The sequence below is a fragment of the Sapajus apella genome, unplaced genomic scaffold, assembly GCF_009761245.1.
Source record: "Sapajus apella isolate SASKATOON/1434 unplaced genomic scaffold, GSC_monkey_1.0 scaffold30, whole genome shotgun sequence".
Lineage (NCBI taxonomy): Eukaryota > Metazoa > Chordata > Mammalia > Primates > Cebidae > Sapajus > Sapajus apella.
Window position 1 is genome coordinate 4,999,956 of NW_022436970.1, and position 23,781 is coordinate 5,023,736.

General features: G+C 46.7%; 1 protein-coding gene across 2 annotated transcripts in view; it reads left to right on the forward strand.

Moving 5' to 3' along the window:
• LOC116561724 (O-acyltransferase like protein) overlaps positions 1–23,781 on the forward strand; it is a 75,894-nt gene that overhangs the window by 30,151 nt on the left and 21,962 nt on the right. For both annotated transcript variants that reach the window (XM_032293640.1, XM_032293639.1), the window contains exons 4-8: positions 3,646–3,787; positions 7,192–7,418; positions 11,489–11,668; positions 13,285–13,387; positions 18,596–18,697. In XM_032293640.1, coding sequence (XP_032149531.1) covers positions 3,646–3,787; positions 7,192–7,418; positions 11,489–11,668; positions 13,285–13,387; positions 18,596–18,697 — 754 coding nt within the window. The remainder of the gene's footprint in view (positions 1–3,645; positions 3,788–7,191; positions 7,419–11,488; positions 11,669–13,284; positions 13,388–18,595; positions 18,698–23,781) is intronic.

Below are 23,781 nucleotides of genomic sequence, written 5' to 3' on the forward strand. Positions count from 1 at the left end.
CAAATGTTAGATAATCCTGCTGAAGTTTAATTGTGAGGCAGAGGTGATCTGTCTGGTCAAGTGACCACACAAGAGCTGAAAAAGAAGAGGCTTGGGTGTTTTTGTTTTTGCTTTTGTTTTTTTTGAGACAAGGTTTTGCTCTTTTACCCAGGCTGGAGTGCGGTGGTGCAATCATGGCTTATTACAGCTTCGATCTCCTGGGTTCAGGCAATCCTTCCACCTCAGCCTCTCAAATAGCTGAGATCAGGCATGCACCACCATTTTTAAATGCTTTGAAGAGATGGGGTCTCCTTATGTTGACCAGGCTGGTCTCAAACTCCTGGAGTCGAGCAATCCTTCTGCCTCGACCTCCCAAAGTGCTGGGATTACAGGTGTGAGCCATTGCACCCAGCCTGGGGTTTGTTTTAAAGGTCTGTTTAACACTGAGTTGTGTCTGATTTTATCCAGACTATACGTTATTAAGAGTTCTCCTTTAAACACTGAAGGGCTGCATATTTCCATTCTTGAGGACTCACTGTCTTGCTGGAGACTTTATAACATTTTATGATGATCACACTGTCCCGATTTGCAGTGGCCAAAAGCAAGGAGTTCTGAGCTGCTTAGAATCAACACTGAACAGTCCTTTACAATGAGCTTTAAACTATGCTCTTTCCTATGGTCTATGAGGCTAATTTCACCTTGCTTTGCCTATAAGAATCACTAACCCCACATAGCAGAACAATGGTGCTAGAACCACAGGGGAATATTTTTCTCTTCCAACTCTCTCTTACAGATTTCCTGAGCACCAGTGGGGAAAATGGAACTCTTTTAATAGTAAGTCCTTGAATTACCCACAGAATTGCCTTTTTGGCTAAGAATTCAAAAGGAATCCAAAACATTTTACAGAAGACCATTTTGTGTTCTCAATTCAGGAAATATTTATTGAGCAATTTCTCTCTGGCCTTTGTATGAGACATCACCTGTATGTGCTGGGGAGATCAAAATGATTGGGAGTTACTCGTTTCAAAAAATGTACAATTTAGTTAGGAATGAAAAGTGTGTATGCCTGGCTATAAGGAAACACTGCTGGGAAAGAAATGTCCACTCTCACATCAAGTGATGGGGCTGGGCGTACAAGTCAGAGGAGCAGAGCCCAGCATGGCTAGAGGAAGAGTGGGGAATTTAGACAGGGCTTGAGCTGACCTGTCTAAAGAGTGAAGACGTCAGGGTGGGGTGGGGTGAGAAGTTGCTGGAAAACAGATTCAACAGAGGTTTCATATTCTGCATGTAGATCTGGAATCTAGCATAGCACAGACACCTAAGGCTGATGACTTAAGGCCGACTGGACGTCCACTTGGCTTTGTTTACTATGGCAGGATTTAGAGCTGGGCTGTGGTTGATTGACAAAAAAAAACACAACCAACCAAAACAGCCAAACCAAACCAAAACAAAAACACCACTCAATTCCTTTAACATTAGAAATGGAACTTCCGAAGGGAACAGATGTGCTCTGGCTGGCCGGTACATTTCGTTTTCAGTGGAAGAGTTTATTTTGGAAACCCAAATACTAACTCTGGGGAGCACTGGTTTAGAGCAAATGGAGTTGGATTATGAAAAATTCTGCTGCCAGCTCTCCTGTGGGGACCTGCCGTAACCTAGACCAAGCACCCTCACTCCTGGCCGGGGCTGAGGACACACAGAGGACCCTTCCTCCTTGTTTCTACCCTTACCATGCTACCATTAAGAATCAGAATTAATTACATACTATTCATCTTTCAGCAGCATTTTTGGATATTTCAGAAACCTTGGGTCACAGACTTATAGGAACCTTGACTGTTAGAGATGGAAAAGGTATTAGAATCCATTGGTCCTGTATGTTTATTACAGCGCTATTCACAATAACAGAGACTTGGAACCAACCCAAATGCCCATCAATGATAGACTGGATAAAGAAAATGTGGCACATGTACACCATGGAATACTATGCAGCCATGAGTTCATGTCCTTTGCAGGGACATGGATGAAGCTGGAAACCATCATTCTCAGCAAACTAACACGGGAGCAGAAAACCAAACACCGCATGTTCTCACCCATAAGTGGGAGCTGAACCATGAGAACACATGGACACAGGGAGGGGAACATCACACACAGGGGCCTGTTGGGGGTGGGGGGAAAGGGGAGGGAGAGCATTAGGACAAATACCTAATGTATGCGGGGCTTAAAACCTAGATGATGGGTTGATGGGGACAGCAAACCAGCATGGCCGATGTATACCTATGTGACAAACCTACATGTTCTACACATGTAACCCAGAACTTAAAGTATAATAATAATAATAAAAGAATATATCATGTCCGAACCACCCTTCACTGCTACACAGATGAGGAAATGAGACCCAGAGAGGTGCAGTGACTTGCTCAGGGTCACACAGCAAGCTAGCTCAAACTAGCTCCTGAATGCAAGACTAGGCAATGTGGTGTGTAAGATGAGGAACACCCAACATTTATTAAACTTACTGCCTGCCTTGCACTGTCCTAAGGGCGTTACAATAATTGCATCAGAGTTCTCCTGGCAGCCCTAGGAGCTAGGTACTATTACCATCCCCATTTAACAAACAAGGAAAACCGGGTCCCCGTTGTTTGTGGAGATTTGGGAAGCCCCCTGGTCTTAATTCTAACCATGTCCTGGGATTCACAGCAGGAGCACCTGTAAACTTGTCAGTAAGTGCAAAGTCAGGTTCCGTCTCAAACTTCCTGGATTAGAAACTTGCAGGGAGGGAGGCAGAGAGCCAACAGGCCCTCCAGGTAGTTCTGAGGCTTGTAGGATTGGAGACCGTGGCGCTAGTCTTACCAGTAACATCTTCACACACAGTTTCTTCCCGTGCTCGTGGGCTGTGTCCTGACTTGCTGCTTCTTACTTTCAGTTTCAGATGCCATGTTTCCCCAGACTATGGGCTTCAATTGTATATTTCCATCTTATATTGCATTTCTCCCTGGGGAGGGGGGGCTTGTTCACAAAGAGATTTGAGCCAGCAATGGTGCGTGTTTAGGCTTTTTGTTCCCAGTACCATGTGCTAAGAAAGGCTGGGAGAACAGACGGATTTGGGAGACCCCGGTTTACTTCCAGCTGGGCTAAGAGTTCCTCATTCTGTGGGTTTCCACATTTTTGTGCCCTGTTTCCCTCCAACTGTAAATCAGATATGTTCAAAACCAACTGTCCCCCTTTTATTTTATTTTTTGAAGACAGTCTCGCTCTGTGGCCAGACTGGAGTGTAGTGGTGTGATCTCAGCTCACTGCAACCTCTGCCTCCTGGGCTCAAGTGATTCTTCTGCCTAAGCTCCCTAGTAACTGGGACTACAGATGTACATCACCACACCGGGCTAATTTTTGTATTTTTAGTAGAGACGGGGTTTCAGCATGCTGGCCAGGCTGGTTTCCAACTCCTGACCTCTAGTGATCCCCCTTCATTGGCCTCCCAAAGTCTAGGATTACAGGCCTCCCAAAGTGTAGGATTGCAGGCGTGAGCCAGCGTGCCCGACACCAGCTGTCATCTCTTTTTAGTGTAAAAGTTTCATTTTGAAATAACAGATATGGAAGCACTTTGAAAAACGTAAGGCATTATGACAAACTAAATGATTTATACCATCTCTTTTTCTCTTTTGCTAGATACTTTAAGATTCAGAAATACTTCATTTTTGGCCCCGTCCCTCTCTCTTTTTACAACAAATTCTTCCTCCCCGTCTGGTGGGAGTGTGGCCAGATGTGCTGCTGGAATGTTCCCCCTGGACACGTTTGCGGCCGTGTGTCTGTGAGTACGGACTTCGAGGTACCTGGGCGGGATGTGATCTCCCGGTACTGTTTTATCAACTTTCCCTCATCAGCTGCATTTCACCATCACATTTCATTCATTGCGTGATTTTGTTCATTGCACGGTGTCTGGCCAGTGCTGTCTGTTTCAGGATATTATGGTCTGGTGTTTTTGTTTCCCCCGCAAAATTTATACGTTGGAATCTCACCCGCAATGTGATGACATCCAGAGATGGGGCATTTGGGAGGTGCCTGTCATGAGGGCAGAGCCTTCATGAATGTGGTCAGGTAGCTTAGGCAAGGGACCCCAGAGAGCCCCCTCACCCCTTCCACCGTGTGAGGACACAGCTAGAAGGTGCCATCTATGAACCAGAAAGTGGGCTCTCACCAGACACCGAATCTTCCAGCATCTTGATCCTGGGCTTCCAGAACTATGAGAAATTAATTTCTGGGATGTATAAGCCGTCTAGCCTATGGTATTTTGTTATAGCGGCCAGACTACTGAGACACAGGGAGATCACCATTTACCTTTTTTTTTTTTTTTTTTTTTTTTTGAGATGAAGTCTTGCTCTGTCGCCCAGGCTGGAGTGCAGTGGCACAATTTTGGTTCACTGCAACCTCCGCCTCACGGGTTCAAGCGATTCTCCTGTCTCAGCCTCCCGAGTAGCTGGGACTATGGCCCGCACCTACCACACCCGGCAAATTTTGTATTTTTAGTAGAGATGGCGTTTTACCATGTTGGCCAGGCTGGTCTCAACCTCCTGACCTCAGATGGTCCACCCACCTCAGCCTCCTAAAGTATTGGGATTACAGGTGTGAGCCACCATGTGAGCCCACCGTTTACCTTAAACAAGAAAATGGGAACGTGTTCAAGGGGAAGGCCGGCCATGCCCAGTGTGATTGGTTTGAGGACCACTGAGAAACGTATTCTATCCCAAGATACTCCTGTTCCTTGCTGTCAGGGGACCGCGGAAGATGAATCTTGTATCTGAGACATTGCCTTGCCTACAGACATTGCAGCAACTCCCCCAATACTTCCTGTTTGTTCCTTAGCATAAATTACATAGAAGTACAATTGCTGGGCCATCACTCTCAAATCATTTGATATTTTCCTGAAAAGTTCATTTTTCCTGCCCCCAGTAGGAAGCTCTCAGGACCTTCTTTACCCTCTCACCAGCATCAAAACTGCTACCTTTATAAAAACTGGAACCAGTTTGATAGGTGAATATGCTGGTTTAATTTACATCTTCAGAAAAAGGGCAAAGAGGGTTTTACTTTCCTAAGTTTATCTGCTACTTGTATTTTTCTCTTGTAAGTTCATATTCTTCACTCCCTTTTCCATGTGTGGGTTAGTTAGGTGGTTCTTCTTCTTCTTCCTCTTCTCTTTTTTGAGACAGTCCGTCACCCAGGCTGCAATGTAATGGGGCGATTTCAGCTCACTGCAACCGCTGCCTCCTGGGCTCCAGAGATTCTCCTGCCTCAGCCTCCTGAGTAGCTGGGACTATAGACACACACCACCATGCCCAGCTAAATTTTGTATTTTCTTTTTTTTTTTTTTTTTCCATTTTGAAAAATGTTTATTCATCTTACTTTTTCCTGGCCAATTGCTCTGGTCATCTGCACAAAGATTCTAAAAACTGGCTTTCAGCATGTGTTTTTCCAAGCAAATGAACTTTATCATAACAAGGCAGAGCTCTGATTTTAGTCCCTGTGGAGTCCGAGCTCTGATGACCTGGGCTAGTCATCATCTAAGCCTGAAATGACTGTTTGGGACCCTCACGGCCAGCTTGAAGCTTTCCTTCCTCAGCCACTCTGGGCCCTTGAAAAGGTCACATGCATTTGTGGCAGAGACTCTACCATAACGAAGTTTACCCCAAAGTTGTCAAACACATGTACCTAGAACTCATCCCAATTGTAGATTGCTCACCAGACAGGCTACATGATATGCACCAGTTAACATGCCATAGGAAAATTGCAGTCCAGGAAAAAACAAAATGCTGTAAAAACAAAAAAACAAAACACCAAAACAGCTCTCCTCCTTAGATCTGATGGTGTGCAGAGGTCCTCAAATCCACACACCGCCACTCTTCCAGACCAGCCGTCCACTGGGGCCTTCTCAATCTCATCCAAAGTCGCATTCTCAACCTTGACAGGGGCTCGGGTGCTTGATTTTGGCAGCTGCAGCCACGTAGTGTCTTCTCACTTGTAGAACTCTAACTTCCAGTCTCTCATGAGACCCCAAATTCCAAGAAGCATAAAAAAATAGCAAAGCACAAGGGTATACTTCCAAACTTTGAAAATACAATAAAATCACTGGAACAAATATGACCACACAGCAGCATACTACTGTACAGACCCTATTCCTTTACGTGGGACATGAACGAAAAGCTGCCTCTTCCAAACTGAATGCACTTATTAATCAAAAAATACACATGACCATCTAATGCTGAAGTCATCTACCAGGATGGTACTGGAAAATTAGTGGCTAATGTAGAGAAAAAGCAGGCAGAAAAACAGGGGAGACCAAACGAAAGGCTCTCTTGTATCAGCCTGTCCAAGCAGCCACGACTCCTTATCAGGTCAACACAGTCCATCAGTTGGCAACCTATGAAAAAAGAGTGAAACCAACTTGGCGGAGAGCGTGGCACGGCTCTGCGCTCCCCTCCCTGGCTGCCCAGCGCCTTCCACGCGGGACACTCCCCGCCGCGCTCCGCTCCAGCCCCACGAGGTCCCGAGGACTCAGCAGCACTGCCGCTGGTGCAGCTCCACGATCGGATCGGATCGATCCTCCTGCCCATCCGCGCTGCCTCTGCGGTCTTCCTCTCTGCCTAGGCGCACAGCCTGGCCATCCGCTCCTCTGCCTCCGGGGCTAGGTACAGGGGCCCGGGCGCCCCGCTCCTCCGCCTCCACCTCGCTCTTGATGGCGTCTAGCAAGCTCTCTAAATTTTGTATTTTCAGTAGAGTTGGGGTTTCACCGTGTAGGCCAGGCTGGTCTCAAACTCCTGACCTCAGGTGATCTGCCTGCCTCGGCCTCCCAAAGTGCTGGGATTACAGGCGTGAGCCACTGCGCCCAGCCAGGTTTTTATTAATTTTTAAAGTTTATTCTGTGTATAAAGAATATTAATTCTTAGCCATATCAGCTGCAAATATCTTCCTCAGTATTTTGGGTGCTTTATGATTTAAAAAATAATGATGACAAGTTAAGTGAAATCCATTGATATTTTCTTTGTATATTTTCTTTTTCATTAGTTTTATTCTTAGAGCGTCATTCTCCACCCTTAATATTGTGAAATGTTTTTTTACGTAAATATGCAGCACGTGGCTTTTCACAGGCTGGTTTTCTCCGCATGGGTTTTGGTGTCCTGAGATGAGGGAAGGCGTGGCTGTCGTGTCTTCTTCCTGCAGGGTCATCACCTTGCTGGGTCTTGCCCTCCCTCTGGCTGGAACAGTCTGCGTGGCAGCCAGGGAGTGGGGGTCAGCCTGTAGGACATCGTGGGAACACGGGGGCACTCGGGCCACTTACGGGAGTCTGCCATTGAGCGAGGTGGAGAGCAATGAACAAAGCAGCAGAATCCCACAGACCCACCGTCTGGCGCATCTCCCCGGGTCAGCAGCCCCGAGCAGAGGAAAAAGTAGGTATTTGAATGAAACTAGGACCACCCAGGAGAGGTGACTTAGCAGAGTGTGCAGGTGGAAATGAAGGCTACAGTGCTGGCTTCTAGTGAATGCCTGGCAGCTCCAAATGTCAGTGTGGAGGTTGGATCTCTGCTTTTGACAATCCTGTCTTTGTTTACCATCAGTGTGCTAAGGTCAGGCAAAGTCACTAAAAATGCTGCTTTATTTTGTGGGTACAATTATCCAGTGTGTTTTTGTGCTGATCAAAGAACAAGGCTTGGTGTTTCACTGCAGCAATTCTCTAAGGAACAATTCCACAGTCACAGTGTCTATTTTCAGTGTCACACTTACACACATGACCCGTAGAAGCTTCTTGCCATCACCAGGAAAGTAAATGATTTACATAGAAACTGAAGGGCGGATGGTGAGCATTCAACACAAGCTCATTCACGCAGCACAATGTGTGTGAGCCAGAAACAGATTAACCCAGCATAGGTAGTGGGAGGCCAGATTTCAGTGAGTGAGACTGCATTGTGCTTCAGTGAAAAATCAACAGCATTGCCTTCATTTCTACCTGCCTGCCTATACAGCAAGGCAAATAGAATATATCTCTGTTTCACACAAAAAGGCCTGGTCACCCAATTACCTTCAGAACATGTGGAGTAAGAGGGCTGGGCGCCTCAGTTTCCACGTGTGTAAAACAGGGGCATATAATGGGATCTGTGGAAGAAATTCAATGAGATCATGAGTACTTACCTCCTATTAAATTCATTCCTTGTTTCCTCATTCTTTTGGGTGAAGCCAGGAGAGGAAAGAAAGGGTCGGGCTTAAATTCGCCATGGCTACATGCTTGGACTGCTTTGACCTCGCTGAGGGAGCAGCAGGGTCAGGTGGATTGCAGAGACATGCCACGTGCTTCTCACCCTCTGACTGGAGCGGAGCCCACGGTCATCAGAATTCAACATTGTATTCATCTGTGCTAGGCTGGCCCTCAGAGCCAGGCTTTTAAAGGCTGGATCACAGGATTTAGGCCAGACACACCTGGTAGGGTGTCAGGAACAGAAACTTTAGGCTCCTCACCCAAAACGAGGCACTCTATGATCCGGACATTAAAATGATGCTAGCTTTTCTTAGCAGGCACATTTAAACGTGGTCTCAAAATGGGGGCTTTCCATGTTCTGTTGCCATAAAAATTTTTACATTTTTGTATTTAATACCATCAAAGAACACGGGGCACGGTGGCTCATGCCTATAATCCCAGCACTTTGGGAGGGTAAGGCAGGAAGATTGCTTACCCCTGGGAGTTCAAGACCAACTTGGGCAACATGGGAAAACCTCGTCTTTACACAAAATACAAAAATTAGCCGGGTATGGTGGTGTGCACCTATAATCCCAGCTACCCGGGAGGCTGAGGCAGGAGGATCGCTTGAAGTCAGGAGGTGGATGTTGCAGTGAGCTGAGATTGCACCACTGCACTCCAGCCTGGGTGACAGAGCCAGACCCTATCATCTCAGAAAGAAAAAACAAAGACCCATCAAAGGTAAAATATTACACCTGTGAGTGTTTGAAAATAAAAATCAAGATGGAGAGACCCAGAGATTCAACATTTTTTTTCTCCACTTTTGCATTAATCAGTGAGTCCAATCATCCTAAGACCACCATGTCTTCTAGAAATTCAAAGCCAAATTGGGTGTTTGGCTTCCTGACTCTTTATCCTCCAAATAACCATTGCATTTGCTTAGAATGGTTTCCTGTTACATGAGCCTGTCCTTTGCTATTTAGACGAGAAAAATATGAGCGACTGTATGAGGAAGTTTTCATGCCATACATACATAGCTGTGGATTTCAGCCCCTGGGTGTCAGGGCCCTTACTTAATGGTCTGTTGCTTAAAGTGATCTCACAGTGATTGAGCAAATCCGAAGAGGCTGCAAGGTTTTTTGAAGCATTGTCAACAACCAGTGGGTCTCAAAATTTGGCATGCATCAGAGTCACCGGGAGGTAATTACAGCACAGACTCCTGGGCCCTGACCCGGAGACTGACTTTGGAGGTCTGTGGTGAGGCCTGGGAATGTGCCTTGCCTCCCGTCCCCTCCCCTCCCCTCCCCTTCTCTCCCTTTCCTTTTTTCCTTTGCTTCCTTTCCTTTCCTCTTTCCTTTCCTTTTCTTTCCTTTTTCCTTTCCTTTCCCCTATTTCCCCTTTCCCCTCCCTTCCCCTCCCTCCCTATTCCCCCTCCCCTCCCTCCTCCTCCCCTCCCCCCCTTCCCTCCTCTTCTCTCCCCTCCCCTCCCTTTCCCTTCCTCTTTCTTTCCTCTCCCTCTCTCTCTCCCTCTCTCTTTCCTGAGTCTCACTCTGTTGCCAGGCTGGAGTGCAGTGGCGCTATCTCCGCTCACTGTAACCTCCGCCTTCCATGTTCAAGCAATTCTGCCTCAGCCTCCTGCGAGGCTGAGACCACAGGTGCATGCCACCACATCCAGCTATTTTTTTTGTGTTTTTATAGAGACAGGGTTTCACTATGTTGACCAGGATGGTCTCAGTCTCTTGACGCTGTGATCCACTAACCTCGGCCTCCCAAAGTGCTGGGATGACAGGCTTGAGCCTCGGTGGCTGGCCCAGGAACGTGCATTTTTAGTAAGTTCCCAGGTGATGTTGAAGCTGCTGGCTCCAAGCCCTCCACTTTGGGAACCGGTGACTGCATGCATGGTTTCCTCCGATCCTCCCCACGTCCTTCTGGTTTATAACACTTTCCATTTACAAATGGGCTAAGCGAGCATCAGCGAGGTTGTCTTCCCTCTAGAGCAGTTATTTTCAGAAGCCTTTATACACCACTGATGGGTAAGTTCACTCACGAGTAGAATTTAGATGGAAAAAAACATAATAACAACAAAACATTTTGAGTGCTAGCTTGCCACATTAGGCATCAAACCCGACGTTTGATGTTCTAGAATCCCCATTACAACCAGTAATGTAATTGGCTGTACTCATGGCCAATTCCTGAGTAAAAACCCCGTGAATGAATAGGGTGGGTGTTGGGACTTCAGAAAGATACGCAATCACAAAGTGACTTACAGGGAAAAACTTGTATTCACGGCTGGAACTTCAAAATACTAGGTAATGAAGTCCTTCAATTTAAGAAATTGATTTAGACTTCTAGAACTTGGTTATGGGCCAGACCTCATTTGTGAATAAGTTTTAATTTTGCAAAGACTTCTTTGTGCCCACAATGTTGAAGGCACGGGGCTCTGTCCAGGAGGAAATGTGAGTCTCTCAGAGCTGGCTTGAGCTTGGAGGTGCCTGTTTTACAATTTCAGACGCTTGCTTCTCAGGATGTGTAAAAATTAAATTCTTTTTTTTTTTTTTTTGAGACAGCATTTTGCTCTTGTTGCCCAGGCTGGTGTGCAATGGCGCGATCTCAGCTCACCGCAACCTCCGCCTCCTGGGTTCAACCAATTCTCCTGCCTCAGCCTCCCGAGTAGCTGGAACTACAGATGCATGCCACCATACCTGGCTAATTTTTTGTATTTTTAGTAGAGACGAGATTTCACCATGTTAGCCAGGATGGTCTCAGTATCCTGACCTCGTGATCCACCCGCCTCGGCCTCCCAAAGTGCTGGTATTATAGGCGTGAGCCACAATACCCTGCCCATTATTCATTATTCAGAAGCAGCTGGTCCTCAGGATTGCGGGGGTGTTCTTTCAATGAAATGCTTGCTTTGTGATCACATCAATCCTTACTGATGTTTGTGTTCTTTTTTTCCTCGACTCTTTGTCAGACAGGACTGGGGTCAGAGGTTGACGTCTCTGGGGCCTGAGCTTGGGCAGCGTATTCTGTGCAAAGCACGTGAGGCACCAAACTCAGGTTAAGTCTATTAGGGAAAGTCAAGATTCAAAAGGGAGGGATGCCAACTATGAAAGTCCACGGATAGATCAAGATGGTACCATGGAACTGAACTGAGAAGTTCAGGGTCAGAGCAAGAGAGCCTCTGCATAACTGCCAAGATCTGTGGATTGCGCTTTGGTTCTTGTTGCGGGGTGGCGTGTGGATACCCTGGCGGTCGGGGTGGACAGTAACACCTTTGCTCTTGCCCAGGGTTTCTACGAGCCGTGGCTTATGCTCTGCAGTGCTTTTCATGGCAGAGGAATGTGCCAGCCATCTGGACTACAAAGACGCCAGGCGGCACCTGCTCTGCGCTGAATGGCGTTCGTGTCTTGAGTCTCCTCTGGATCATCTTGGGACACACCAATCAGATGACTGCATGGCTGTCTTTGGGTGCGGGGAGTTGATAAGCCTTTACTCTAGGAGCAGTCAGGGAAAAGAAACTCTTTGGTATGGTGGGATCATGTTGGCCAAAGGATGGGAGGCTGGCAGCCTTCCCATGAGCAGCCTTCCTTCTGTTTTAGCAATGCTGCGTGACCTCCCATCCGTAAACTTTCCAGGCCAGTGTCTAGGAGCTTCTTTCACTCTCCCTATGTATAATTCAGGAACCTGGCTGCCAGATGAATAGTGATACCTAGGTGTTGTATTTTCATTTTTTTAAAAATTAAATTTCTTATTTTTTAGACAGAGTCTTGCTCTGTCACCCAGGCTGGAGTGCAATGCAATGGTGTGATCTTGGCTCACTGCAACCTCCACCTCCTTGGTTCAAGCAATTTTCCTGCCTCAGCCTCTTGAGTAGCTGAGATTGCAGGCACACACCACCACATCCAGCTAAATTTTTGTACTTTTAGTAGAGGTGGGGTTTCTCCATGTTGGACAGGCTGGTCTTGAACTCCTGACGTCAGGTGATCCGTCCTCCTCGGCCTCCTAAAGTGCTGGGATTACAGGCGTGAGCCCCCGCGCCCGGCCTGGATATTGTATTTTCATCATCCAAATAGCAGAGTTCTGTCTCATTATGATTAATGAAGCTAGGAACTAACATTTATTTTTTCCTTGAGAAGCAGACAAGCATAAATAAACATGGTGCCCTAGCATCAAATCAGTGTTCCTCCACCTTTTCCCTGCTGCTACCCTCCTGAAGTGTGCAGCAAACCCAGCAGTGATGTGGGAACCCCTGGGTCCAGACTTTCCTATCCGTAATAGTGGTATTCTTTATGGGGGCAAACACAGCCCAGGGCAGATGGAAGCAGCCTCCCGGGTCATCTGCATCAGCCCATGAATAGGTGCTGCTGTATAGTCCAAGGGCGCTGTGGCCACTGTGAGTGCACACAGGAGCTCAAAGCTCCTGAACAGCCGTTAGGGACCTCAGTCTCCCACCTTTTATTCCCAGGCTAACTTCTCCTCTTATGTGAATTACAGTAAATCCTTTCTTTCTTTTTCTTTTTTCTTTTTTTTGAGGTGGAGTTTCGCTCTGTTGCCCAGGCTGGAGTGCAGTGGCATGATCTCGGCTCACTGCAACCTCCACCTCCTGGGTTCAAGTGATTCTCTTGCCTCAGCCTCCTGAGTAACTAGGATTACAGGCGCCCGCCACCACGACTGGCTAATTTTTGTATTTTGAGTAAAGACGAGGTTTCACCATGTTGGTCAGGCTGGTCTTGAACTTCTGACCTCAGGTGATCCGCCTGCCTCGGCCTCCCAAAGTGCTGGGATTACAGGCTGAGCCACTGCACCCAGCAGAATTACAGTGATTCTTTTTTTTTAGAGACAGGGTTTCACCATGTTGGCCAGGCTGGTTTTGAACTCCTGACCTCAAGTGATCAGCCCACCTCTGCCTCCCAAAGTCCTGGGATAACAGGCATGAACCACCATGCCGGCCATTACACTGATTCTTAAAGCCCGCCCAGTACAGCTAAAAGTTAAAGGTGTTCCTCCTGCTTTTTCTGAAAAGAGAAATCCCAGGATTTTCTTCTAAGAAACCAAGAGACACTGCTGTTTAATATTTGTTGCAGATAATGTGCTTGAATGGAAAAGCAGAGTTCTTCGAAACCCACTGTGCCTTTACTCTCGGAGCGGGCCCTTCTATCTTGGAGTTGACACGTTTTTCCTGATCAGGTGATAAGATGGAACTGTGTTTTCACTGCTGTCGGGCTTGTTGCTGTGTGTTTCGGGATGTGTGTATGCGTGTGTGTTACCATTCTCACTCTAATGAGAAAAGCTGAATGACCCACGTTGATTCACCTGGGTCTCTGTCCATTTCTAGACAGTGCTGTGGTCATAAGAGACTCTCCACTGTATCTTCAGTTTATTAAATGAGTTAGGATGGAGCTATAACACAGGCCTTTTACAAACATTGATTGTATTCATCAAAATTGTTCATTTCCGTGGTTCTCCAATTCTGGCCCACAGATTGGTACAGGTGCTCCATGAAGTTCCCAATTCTCACTATAGCGAAATGGGAAAAATTAAGAAAACGGCATGATGTTTCATAAGGTTATCTTTATATGAACTATTAAGAGGTACAATTTCTTAACTGTTTGAGAAATGTTAGGCACTGTGGTAAGCACTTTGAAAATTTATCTCATTTAATCCTCATGAAAGTTCCTATTTTTGTTTTTAAAAATTGGGGTAAAATTCACATAACATAAAATTAACCACTCAGTGTAAAATTCAGTGGCATTTAGCATATTTACAATAGAGCATAACCACTTATTATAATTATTATTATTTTGAGACAGAGTCTCACTCTGTCACCCAGGCTGGAGTGCAGTGGCTCAATTTCAGCTCACCGCAACCTCCGCCTTCTGGGTTCAAGAGAAGAAAGCTACTCCAGCCTGGGCAATAGTGATACTCTATCTCGGGGGGAAAAAAAAGTCATTAAATTCAAATGTGTATGAACCATCCAGTTAGGAGAGAACTTGCCCCCATGCTGCGTAGAGCAATAGTAAGGGATTACTAATCACCAGCCATCTTCTGTAACACCCACCTCCCTAAAATCCTGGTGGTTCAATTTCTCTTCTTCAAGTTTTTACAAAGCAAAGCCTTCCTCATCCCCCCATCTGAAGTGCAGCTAGCCAGTCTTCTTGACTTCATTTTTTCATTTTATCCAACATACTATAGCTGCCATTTTTTTTTTTTTTTTTTTAATTTTTTTAGACAGAGTCTTCCTTCGTCGCCCAGGCTGGAGTACAGTGGCACGATCTCAACTCACTGCAACCTCCGTCTCCCAGGTTCAAGTGATTCTCTTGCCTTAGCCTCCCAAGTAGCTGGGACTGCAGGCACTCGCCACCACGACTGGCTAATTTTTTTGTATTTTTAGTAGAGATGGGGTTTCACCATGAGGCGGGTCTCAAACTCCTGACCTTGTGATCCGCCCGCCTCGGCCTCCCAAAGTGCTGGGATTACAGGCGTGAGCCACCACACCCGGCCCTAGCTGCCATTTTTGATCGATCGATCAATTGATTGATTGTCTGTGTCTCTCCAGTGGAATGTAAGGCAGAAAGTTTTTCTATTTTGTATACTGCTCTGTCACTAGGTACAAAAGCAGTGCCAGCCATGGAGGACTGTTCAATAAGTCACTGTTGAAATGAATGATTTATTGTCTTATCTCCAGAGTCTGGTGTGATAGTTTCTTACGGTAATGCTGAGAAAGAGGGATGCAGAATGAGCTGAGACTTGTCCATTAAGGGCCATGCTAGGAGGTGGCCAAGGTGACAATGACAGAGGATCCCAGACAGGCCAGGCTCAGGGTTCACAGTGTACAGCAAATCCAGCAGTGATTCGGGAATCCCTGGGCTCCGGACTTTCCAAGAGGGCAGAACTGGGTCTCACCAGGCATGGGAAGCCTAGCTGCAGAAGACCTAGAGTGGGCCCCTGGAGAATGAGAGGTCTGCCCAGGGGCAGCAGTCGAAGACCAGAACTCTGTTCCCAGCAAGCCAGGCAAAAATGACTGTATACAGGGGTGGGACTGACTGGCAGGGTTCCGAGCCCTGGGAGGGACACTGGCAAGGACAGGTCAGGATGACTGGCACTGAAGTCAGACTCAATCTGGAGACTAGGAAAGCTGCCACTAGGATGGAAAGATGGGGGGCACGAAAGGCCCCTGGTCATCCCTGGGCCATCAGGGGGAACTGGAGACACCAGAGAAGCCACCAGATCAGCCCTGCGATATCTAAAGTGCAGGCCAAGGCTACTGAAATACCAAACAGCCCGGAAAGCTACACATATGTAAAGATGACCTATCTCCCACCTGGATTGGTCTGGGATCAGGGAGGGCCGTGCCTTATGTCAGTTTCCTCGGATAGCCAACCCGATGCAGTTTCACCAGCATCACCTGGAATTGGTAGAAGAGCAGATTCTTGGGTGCCACCCCAGACACACTGAATCAGACTTTCTGGGGGGATGGGTCCAGCAATCTGGGCTGTCACAAGCTCTCCGGGTTGTGCCTGCTGAAGCCTGAGAAACTCTGTGTGAGCCCAGGCAGGAGGAGCTGAGGCCGACAGAGCTGGCGGAAGCCAGGCAGCTTTTGACAGCAGCCTAGAGGCTCAGTTTACATTTCTTTTCTCTTTATCACTGTTTGCTTCCTTTTCTCACCACCAGTCTCCGTGACTGTCTTTTTCTTCTTTTCCTTCAGTTTTTATTGTATTTCTTTCAAACATTCACACTTTCTTTTATTTAAAACTTTCTTTTCAACAATGGAACCATTATTAATAGTGATGCCTTGTATTGCCATTATGCTAAGAGCTTGAAATCTCTTATCCCATGCAATTCTCACAATAAACCTATAAAGCTGGTATCCATATCATCCCCATTTTTACAGAAGAGAAACTTCTTGATGTTCAGTAATGAGGTAATTTGTCCAAGTCTACACAGCTAGTAAGGTTAGAATTAAAACTTAAGCCGGGCGCGGTGGCTCAAGCCTGTAATCCCAGCACTTTGGGAGGCCGAGGCGGGTGGATCACAAGGTCAAGAGATCGAGACCATCCTGGTCAACATGGTGAAACCCCATCTCTACTAAAAATACAAAAAATCAGCTGGGCATGGTGGCGCATGCCTGTAGTCCCAGCTACTCAGGAGGCTGAGGCAGGAGAATTGCCTGAACCCAGGAGGCGGAGGCTGCGGTGAGCCGAGATCGCGCCATTGCACTCCAGCCTGGGTAACATGAGTGAAACTCCGTCTCAAAAAAAAAAAAAAAAAAAGAATTAAAACTTAAGTGTACTTTGTTTCACAAGAAACCACGTCTTACTATGTCACTGATATTTACATAGCACAACCAAAGCCTTCTGATGGTGACTGCTTTGTGATCCTCTCCCACTCTCGGGGCTGACTTCATCCATCACTAGTGCATGCTTTTCTCTGTTGCAATGGGTTCGGCTCTCTGGGTCTTAGCCCCTTGGAGCTAGCTATCTTGCTCAGAGCTTGTTTTCCTGCCAGTCTTTCTTGTTGCCCTCTCTGGATGAACTTGCAGGCTGGGAGGTGCGTGCCTGCACACACAGCGAGACCCAGGCTTTGCTTAGCAACTGTGGTGGCAGAGGGGGAGCCAGTCACTCTGAAAAGAAAGAATTGCCCTGATTTATCCTTTCCTGAAATTAAGAGGAGGCTGGAATCAGAATTGGCTGCCCTGCTTCCCCCTCTTAGCATTCTCTTTTAGATGTCTCTATAAATTTTGTTCCTATTTAATGAGTCCAACTTGCTGCTTTTCAAAGGAAAATCTGGCAGGCAGAGAATAGAGACATTCTCCAACCCTCCCTGATCCCTTCCAAGTCCCACCCAACGCACGGCTTTGTTTGCAATAGGAAATACATTAGCTCCTTAGGGAAACACCCACAGTGATCACTGGTATAAATGTCAAAAGGTTGAGAAACTCACATACTTGCTTACTCAATCGGTTGCAATTAAAAGGCATAACTTTGGTTTCTTTAGCTGAACATTCTGGATAATGAATTTGTCATCAGGGTATGTTGGTTAAGAATTTTGTGATCTTGGGCAACCCGCTTAATAATCTCTGGGTCTCACTTTTCCCGTCAGAGAAGCAGGAATGATAGTATCTTCCTTTTTACCTAATAGGGCTGTTTATAATTCATCTAGTCAATTATTCACTCAACAAACATTTCTTTCTCTCTTTATTTTTTTGAGACAGAGTCTCACTCTGTTGCCCAGGCTAGAGTGCAGTGGTGCGATCTCGGCTCACTGCAATCTCCGCCTCCAGGGTTCAAATGATTCTCCTGCCTCAACCTCCTGAGTAGCTGGGACTACAGGCACACGCCATCATGCACAGCAAATTTTTGTATTTTTAGTGGAGGTGGTGTTTTGCCATGTTGGCCAGGCTGGTCTCAAACTCCTGACCTCAGGTGATCGACCCACCTCCCGAAGTGCTGGGATTACAGGTGGGAACCACCATATCCAGCCAACAAATATTTTTTTGCAAAGTAGTTTGGTACAACTGGAGAATCAAAAGCAATCTCATTAGCGAAAGTACTTTGAAAGCGATGTACTATTACACAAATGGAAAGCCTTGGTGTTACTATTTCAAAAGATCAAATGGTAGTCATTAATATTGTTTGACAAATGTTTCTGTCTCCCTCCCTTTCTGGCAGCTGGCAGCATTCCACTCCCGGGCACCATTGTGGTTGGGGGAGTCGCATCATTGGTTCTGACCCAGTGGTACCTGGTATTGCCATTATGCTAAGTGCTTTAAACTCTCACACTAAGAGCTTTAAGCATGACACTTTTAGATTCGAGGGTTTCATTGCTGGTTTGCGGCCCTCCAGAATGCCGTTTTGTCATCTTCCATGGTCACTGGTGAGCTTTCAGATGGTGGCTGCTCTGTCAACCTGGGTGTGCAGCATGAGCAAGAACAAAACAATCATTTTAAGACTTGGAGGTGCTTTGATAATGCAGCATCATTTATTCTGTCCAGATTGGGACAAGCAAATGAATCAATCAATGAACTATATTATTATTATTGTTGTTATTATTATTATTATTATTTGAGGTGGAATCTTGCTAGGTTGCCTAGGCTGGAGTGCAGTGGGGCGATCTCAGCTCACTGTAACCTCCACCTCCTGGGTTCAAGTGATTCTCCTGCCTCAGCCTCCTGAGTAGCCGGGACTACAGTCACCTGCCACCATGCCCAGCTAATTTTTGTATTTTTAGTAGAGACAGGATTTCATCATGTTGGCCAGGCTGGTCTTAAACTCCTGACCTTGTGATCCGCACGCCTCAGCCTCCCAAAGTGCTGAGATTATAGGCATGAGCTACCGTGCCAGGCTGAACTGTATTACTGATAAGTAATTCCTGTGACAATTCTTCTTTTTCTTTTAGTGGATGGTTAAGCGCAAGGTCGTTTTTAAAGATGCATCAGAATTCAGACAAAGGAATAACCCCTAAAGTCATACTCAGATATGTTCTCAGTCGCCTGGTAAGGTAGGTTTATTTATGTAATTTCTCAATTCCTCATTACTATGTAATAATTTATTAGTTTTCTGACTTTAACCCTCTTTTGAAAGAATTTCCAAAGAAAAACAAACTAAAAGAAATAGTTTTTTTCCCTAAGTACATTTGATTTTAGCTGGTTTAATATGGTTCAAATTCTACTGGGACAAACACCATGAAAACTGGTATGTTCCACTGGCAAAGACACCCTTAGACCTCAGCTGATGGGCAGCAGAGTTTAATAAATGCACTGTCAGATTTCCATGGAATCTATATTCAACAGGAGAATTTGTTTGTCTGTAAATTAACAGTAATTGGATCCTGTAAATCAGAGTGCTAATGGTAACGATAAAAATAAAACAATATAGGGCTGGGAGCGGTGACTTATACCTGTAATCCCAGCACTTTGGGAGGCCAAGGCGGGTGGATCATGAGGTCAGGAGTTCAAGACCAGTCTGACTAATATGGTGAAACCCTGTCTCTACTAAAAATACAAAAATGATCCGGGCATGGTGGTGGGTGCCTACAATCCCAGCTACTTAGGAGGCTGAGGCAGGAGAATTGCTTGAACCTGGGAGGTGGGGGTTGCAGTGAGCCAAGATCGAGCAACTGCACTCAAGCCTGGGCAACAGAACAAGACTCCATCTCAAAAAAAAAAAAAAAAATTAAATAAAAATAAAACAATACATGACCAGGAGAGGAACTTGGTTGAAGCTCTGGGCCATGGCCATTCTGCTGGGAGGGAGGCAGGAAGAATGACGGTCTCCTTTAGGAAGGTGTGGTTGGTGGATGCCAAAGGGATTCTAACATTGGGGCAGAATATAGAATCAGTGGTAGCAGAGTGGCAGCAATGGAATGAGACAGCCAAAATTAAGGGTGGAAGGGCTGGGCACGGTACCTCATGCCTGTAATCCCAGGCATTTTCAGGAGGCCTTTGGGAGGCCGAGGCAGGCCTATCACTTGAGGTCAGGAGTTCGAGACCAGCCTGGCTAACATGATGAAACTCCTTAACAAAAATAAAAAACGTTAGCTGGGAGTGGTGGCACGTGCCTGTAACCCCAGCTACTCCGGAGGCTGAGGTGGGAGAATCGCTTGAACCTGGAAGGTGGAGGTTGCAGTGAACCAAGATCATGCCACTGCACTCCAGCCTGGGCAACAGAGTGAGACCCTGTCTCAAAACAAACAAACAAACAACCACAAAGTTAAGGGAGAAAAGGAAACTTCAGCTCATGGCATCTGACCCTGCCATTTATTTATTTTCTATGTCCTGGTTATTTGCTGAGCTGGAAGCCGTCACTCCTGACTCCTGGTCTGCGTTCATCTTGTTACCCCGCACTGTCACAAAATAGGGAGAGGAGTGTTGTCACAATCTTTGGGGTGACTGAAACGCAGTGGGCAAATGCAGACTCCATAGTTGGACTGCTGAACTTGGATTTCGGCTCCATCACACAGCAGTGGTGTGACCTTGAGTAAGCGTCTCCATCTTTCTGTGCTAGTGTTTGCTCATCTCTAAAATGGGAAGAATAGTGGCACATCATAGGACTCTTGTGAGGATTAAATGAGATAGTGTATGTAAAGAAACAGGAAGGGTGCTTTACACATAGTAAGCCCTCAGTAAGTAGGAGCTATCATTATTAGTGTGGTTGTTATTTATGCCTTTTAAGCTTTCCATCAAGTAGGTGAAGAATGGGGATGAGCTAAGGAATAGACCTTTGTTGGTTTCTTTTCACCATGGTCTTTGTGGTTACTTCCAAGCTTTGTAAAATCGAGCCCTCCTCCAGGGAAGGAAAGAAGGCTTATGATTTCAATATATTTCAGGTGTGTGTCACTGGGGTAAGCATCCTGTCCTGCCCTGAGGTTTTCTGGGGGTGAGATACTGGCGTTCAGTCTGAGGGTTCATGGTGATAGATGCTAAGAGGGGTTAGGTGGGGGTTGGGGCAGGGGATCTAACGGCATAGTGGGTTCTGCTTGGGAAACCTACTTCATTTCATTTATTTATTTAGATGAAGTCTTGCTCTGTTGCCCAGGCTGGAGTGAGTGGCATAATTTTGGCTCACTGCAACCTCCACCTCCCAGGTTCAAGCTATTCTCCTGCTTCAGCCTTCCGAGTAGCTGGGATTACAGGTATCCACCACCACACCTGGCTCATTTTTGTATTTTTAGTAGAGACGGGGTTTCTTGTGTTGGCCAGGCTGATCTTGAACTCTTAACCTCAGGTAATCTGCCCGCCTTGGCCTCCATCATGCTGGGATTACAATTGTGAGCAACTGCATCCAGCCTTGAGAAACCTACTTCAGAGTACAAGTCTGGAGCTGGGATTGAGGAGAGAGGGGATTTTTCAAGGTGAATAGAGCAGCGGTGGGGTCAGGAGGGGCACGGGGTGAGAGTGGGGTGGTAGTGAAGCCTTGTAAGGCAAGGACCCCAGCGAGTAAACTACTGAATATCCGAGCGGCAGAGCAGGGTTTGCACTGGCAACTGGCAGTGGGAATGGAGAGAGGAGAGACCAAGGACTCAGGGATTTCCTGGCTTGAGTCACATGGCAGGTGGTGCTGATGCTCCTGAGCTGGGAACTCTGGAGGAGAGGCAGGTGAGAGCTAAGGAGACCATCAGCCCAACCTGGGACAAAGCTCTGTTGAAAGTAGAGGGAGTTGTCACCAACCCACAACTTGAACTCACCCTCACTAAGGTGACCGTAGTGAAGAAAGAGTCATGCTCCTCTGGCCATTTTGAGGTTCTCATGCATGCTGGTATAACTCACTGATGCTGCCTGGTTAGCACTGATCACTTGTCTGCTTATCTCCAGGAGGATGGGCTAAGACTGTTCACTCACTCATCCTGTGTTCACTGGAGGCCTATTATGTGCCAGGTGCTGTCCTAAGCCCTGAGAAGAGGGTTTTAATAAGCCAGGCAAAAGTGCCTTCCAGCTCACAGGAGCATTCCAGTGAAGAGAAGCAGATAATAAATAAATGAATATGCAGCCAGGCGCAGTGGCTCACGCCTGTAATCCCAGCACTTTGGGAGGCTGAGGCAGGCGGATCATAAGGTCAGGAGATCGAGACCATCCTGGCTAACATGGTGAAACTCCGTCTCTACTAAAAAAAAATTCAAAAACGAGCCAGGCGTGGTGGCATGTGCCTGTGATCCCAGCTACTGGGGGGGCTGAGGCAGGAGAGTCACTTGAATCCGGGAGGCAGAGGTTGCAGTGAGCAGAGATCATGCCACTGCACTCCAGCCTCGGTGAAAGGGCTAGGCTCTGTCTCAAAATAAATAAATAAATAATAAATGAATATGCAATTTGAAGTTGTAGCATGCAAATAAATGTCTGCTAAGCCAGGGAGGATGGGTTCCACAAAGTGATCATTTGGAGAAGAGGCTGGGTGTAGCGGCTCATGCCTTACAATCCCAGTAGTCTGAGAGGCAAAGGTGGAAGGATCCCTTGAGCCCAGGCGTTTGAGCCCAGCCTGGGCAACATAGTGAGACCTCATCTCTACAAAACATACAAAAAATTAGCCTGGTGTGGTGGCGTGCGCCTGTGGTCCCAGCTCCTCGGGAGGCTGAGGCGGGAGGATGGCTTGAGCCCAGGAGGTTGACACTTCAGTGAGCCGTGATCACACCACTGCTTTCCAGCCTGGGTGATGGGACAAGACTTGGCCATAAATAAATAAACACATTGGAGAAGAAAGCAAGGTGGAAACTTTCTCTGGAAGGGCAGTTAGGGGAGGTAACTTGGCCAGAGCCTAGAGCAAAGTAGAGGACTGTTCTAAGCAAAGAAAATTCTGTGGGGGAAGAACGGTCCATGCCGGGAGAACCGAAGCACAGAGGTCCTGGGGAAGGAGGGGCGTTGCAGTGTCTGAAGAGCCTCAGAGAGCCCAAAGGTGCTTTGTGGAGCGAAGCGAGCCACATGGACAGTGGGAGGAATGAGGTCAGAGAGGGGCGGAGGCTGCCCTAAGGAGCTCCCTATTGTTCTGAGACAAAGCTTTGGAGGGTCCCAGCAAGGCCGTGGTAGGCGCAAAGTCACATCTTGCAATTCGCACTCCGGCTGCAGTCAGGGCCATTCTCTTACAGCCATTCGGGAGATTGGGGAAAACCACTTGGGAGCTACTGCAAGTTATAAGAAAATCCCCAAACCCAACTTCTAGGGTGAAGTCAGGACAGAGATTACCTAATGGTATCGGAACAAAGTCGGGTTCTAGAGCTGTAGAATTGCCCGGCTATGTCAACTAGTTTTACATTTTAAAAATTACGATTTTTTTTTAATAGCTTATGATGAAAATGTCTAACTACAACAGAAGATTATAACTAAAATAAAGGGTCCCCCTTCCAGTCTCACTCCCCACAGGACACCTGTCTTAACAGTTTCTTAGGAATTCTTGCAGAAACTTTCCACGTATCTATAAGCGCTGTTCTCCTGTAGGAATAGGATTGCACTACATACTTCACTGTTTGCACGTGCTGTTTTCACTTGATAATACAGAATTGGCCTATTTCTCTCTCTCTCTCTTTGTATTTTTAGTAGAGATGGGGTTTCACTGTGTTAACCAGGTTGGTCTCGATCTCCTGACCTCATGATCCGCCCACCTTGGCCTCCCAAAGTGCTGGGATTACAGGCGTGAGCCACCGCGCCCGGCCAGACTGGGCCTGTTTCTCTATTAGCACACAAGAATCCACAGCCCTGATGTTAAAGCTTGTCGGTCTGGCACAGGGGGGTACCACTATGTATTTAACTTGTCCCCGTTAGTGGCCTAGAGGTAATGTCCAAGTTCTTTGCCGTCTTAGACAATGAGGCAATCCCTATATTTTTGTGCACTTGTATAGATATGTTTGTGGGCTAAATTCCTACAAGTGGAATTGGGGGTTTTGTGCATTTAACACTATGTGGGCATTTTCCAATTTACCTCCCCACCCACCAGGTATGAGAATGCCTGCTTCTCACACCTCCACCGCACTGGCCAGTATCCTACGTTTTAATCTTTGAAATCACACTCTGACTTTCATTCTCTTGGAAACCTGGACAAACATGTAGCACGCGTACATTTTAGGGTGTTTTAGAAATTTCAAACTGTTTTCTTGTTGAT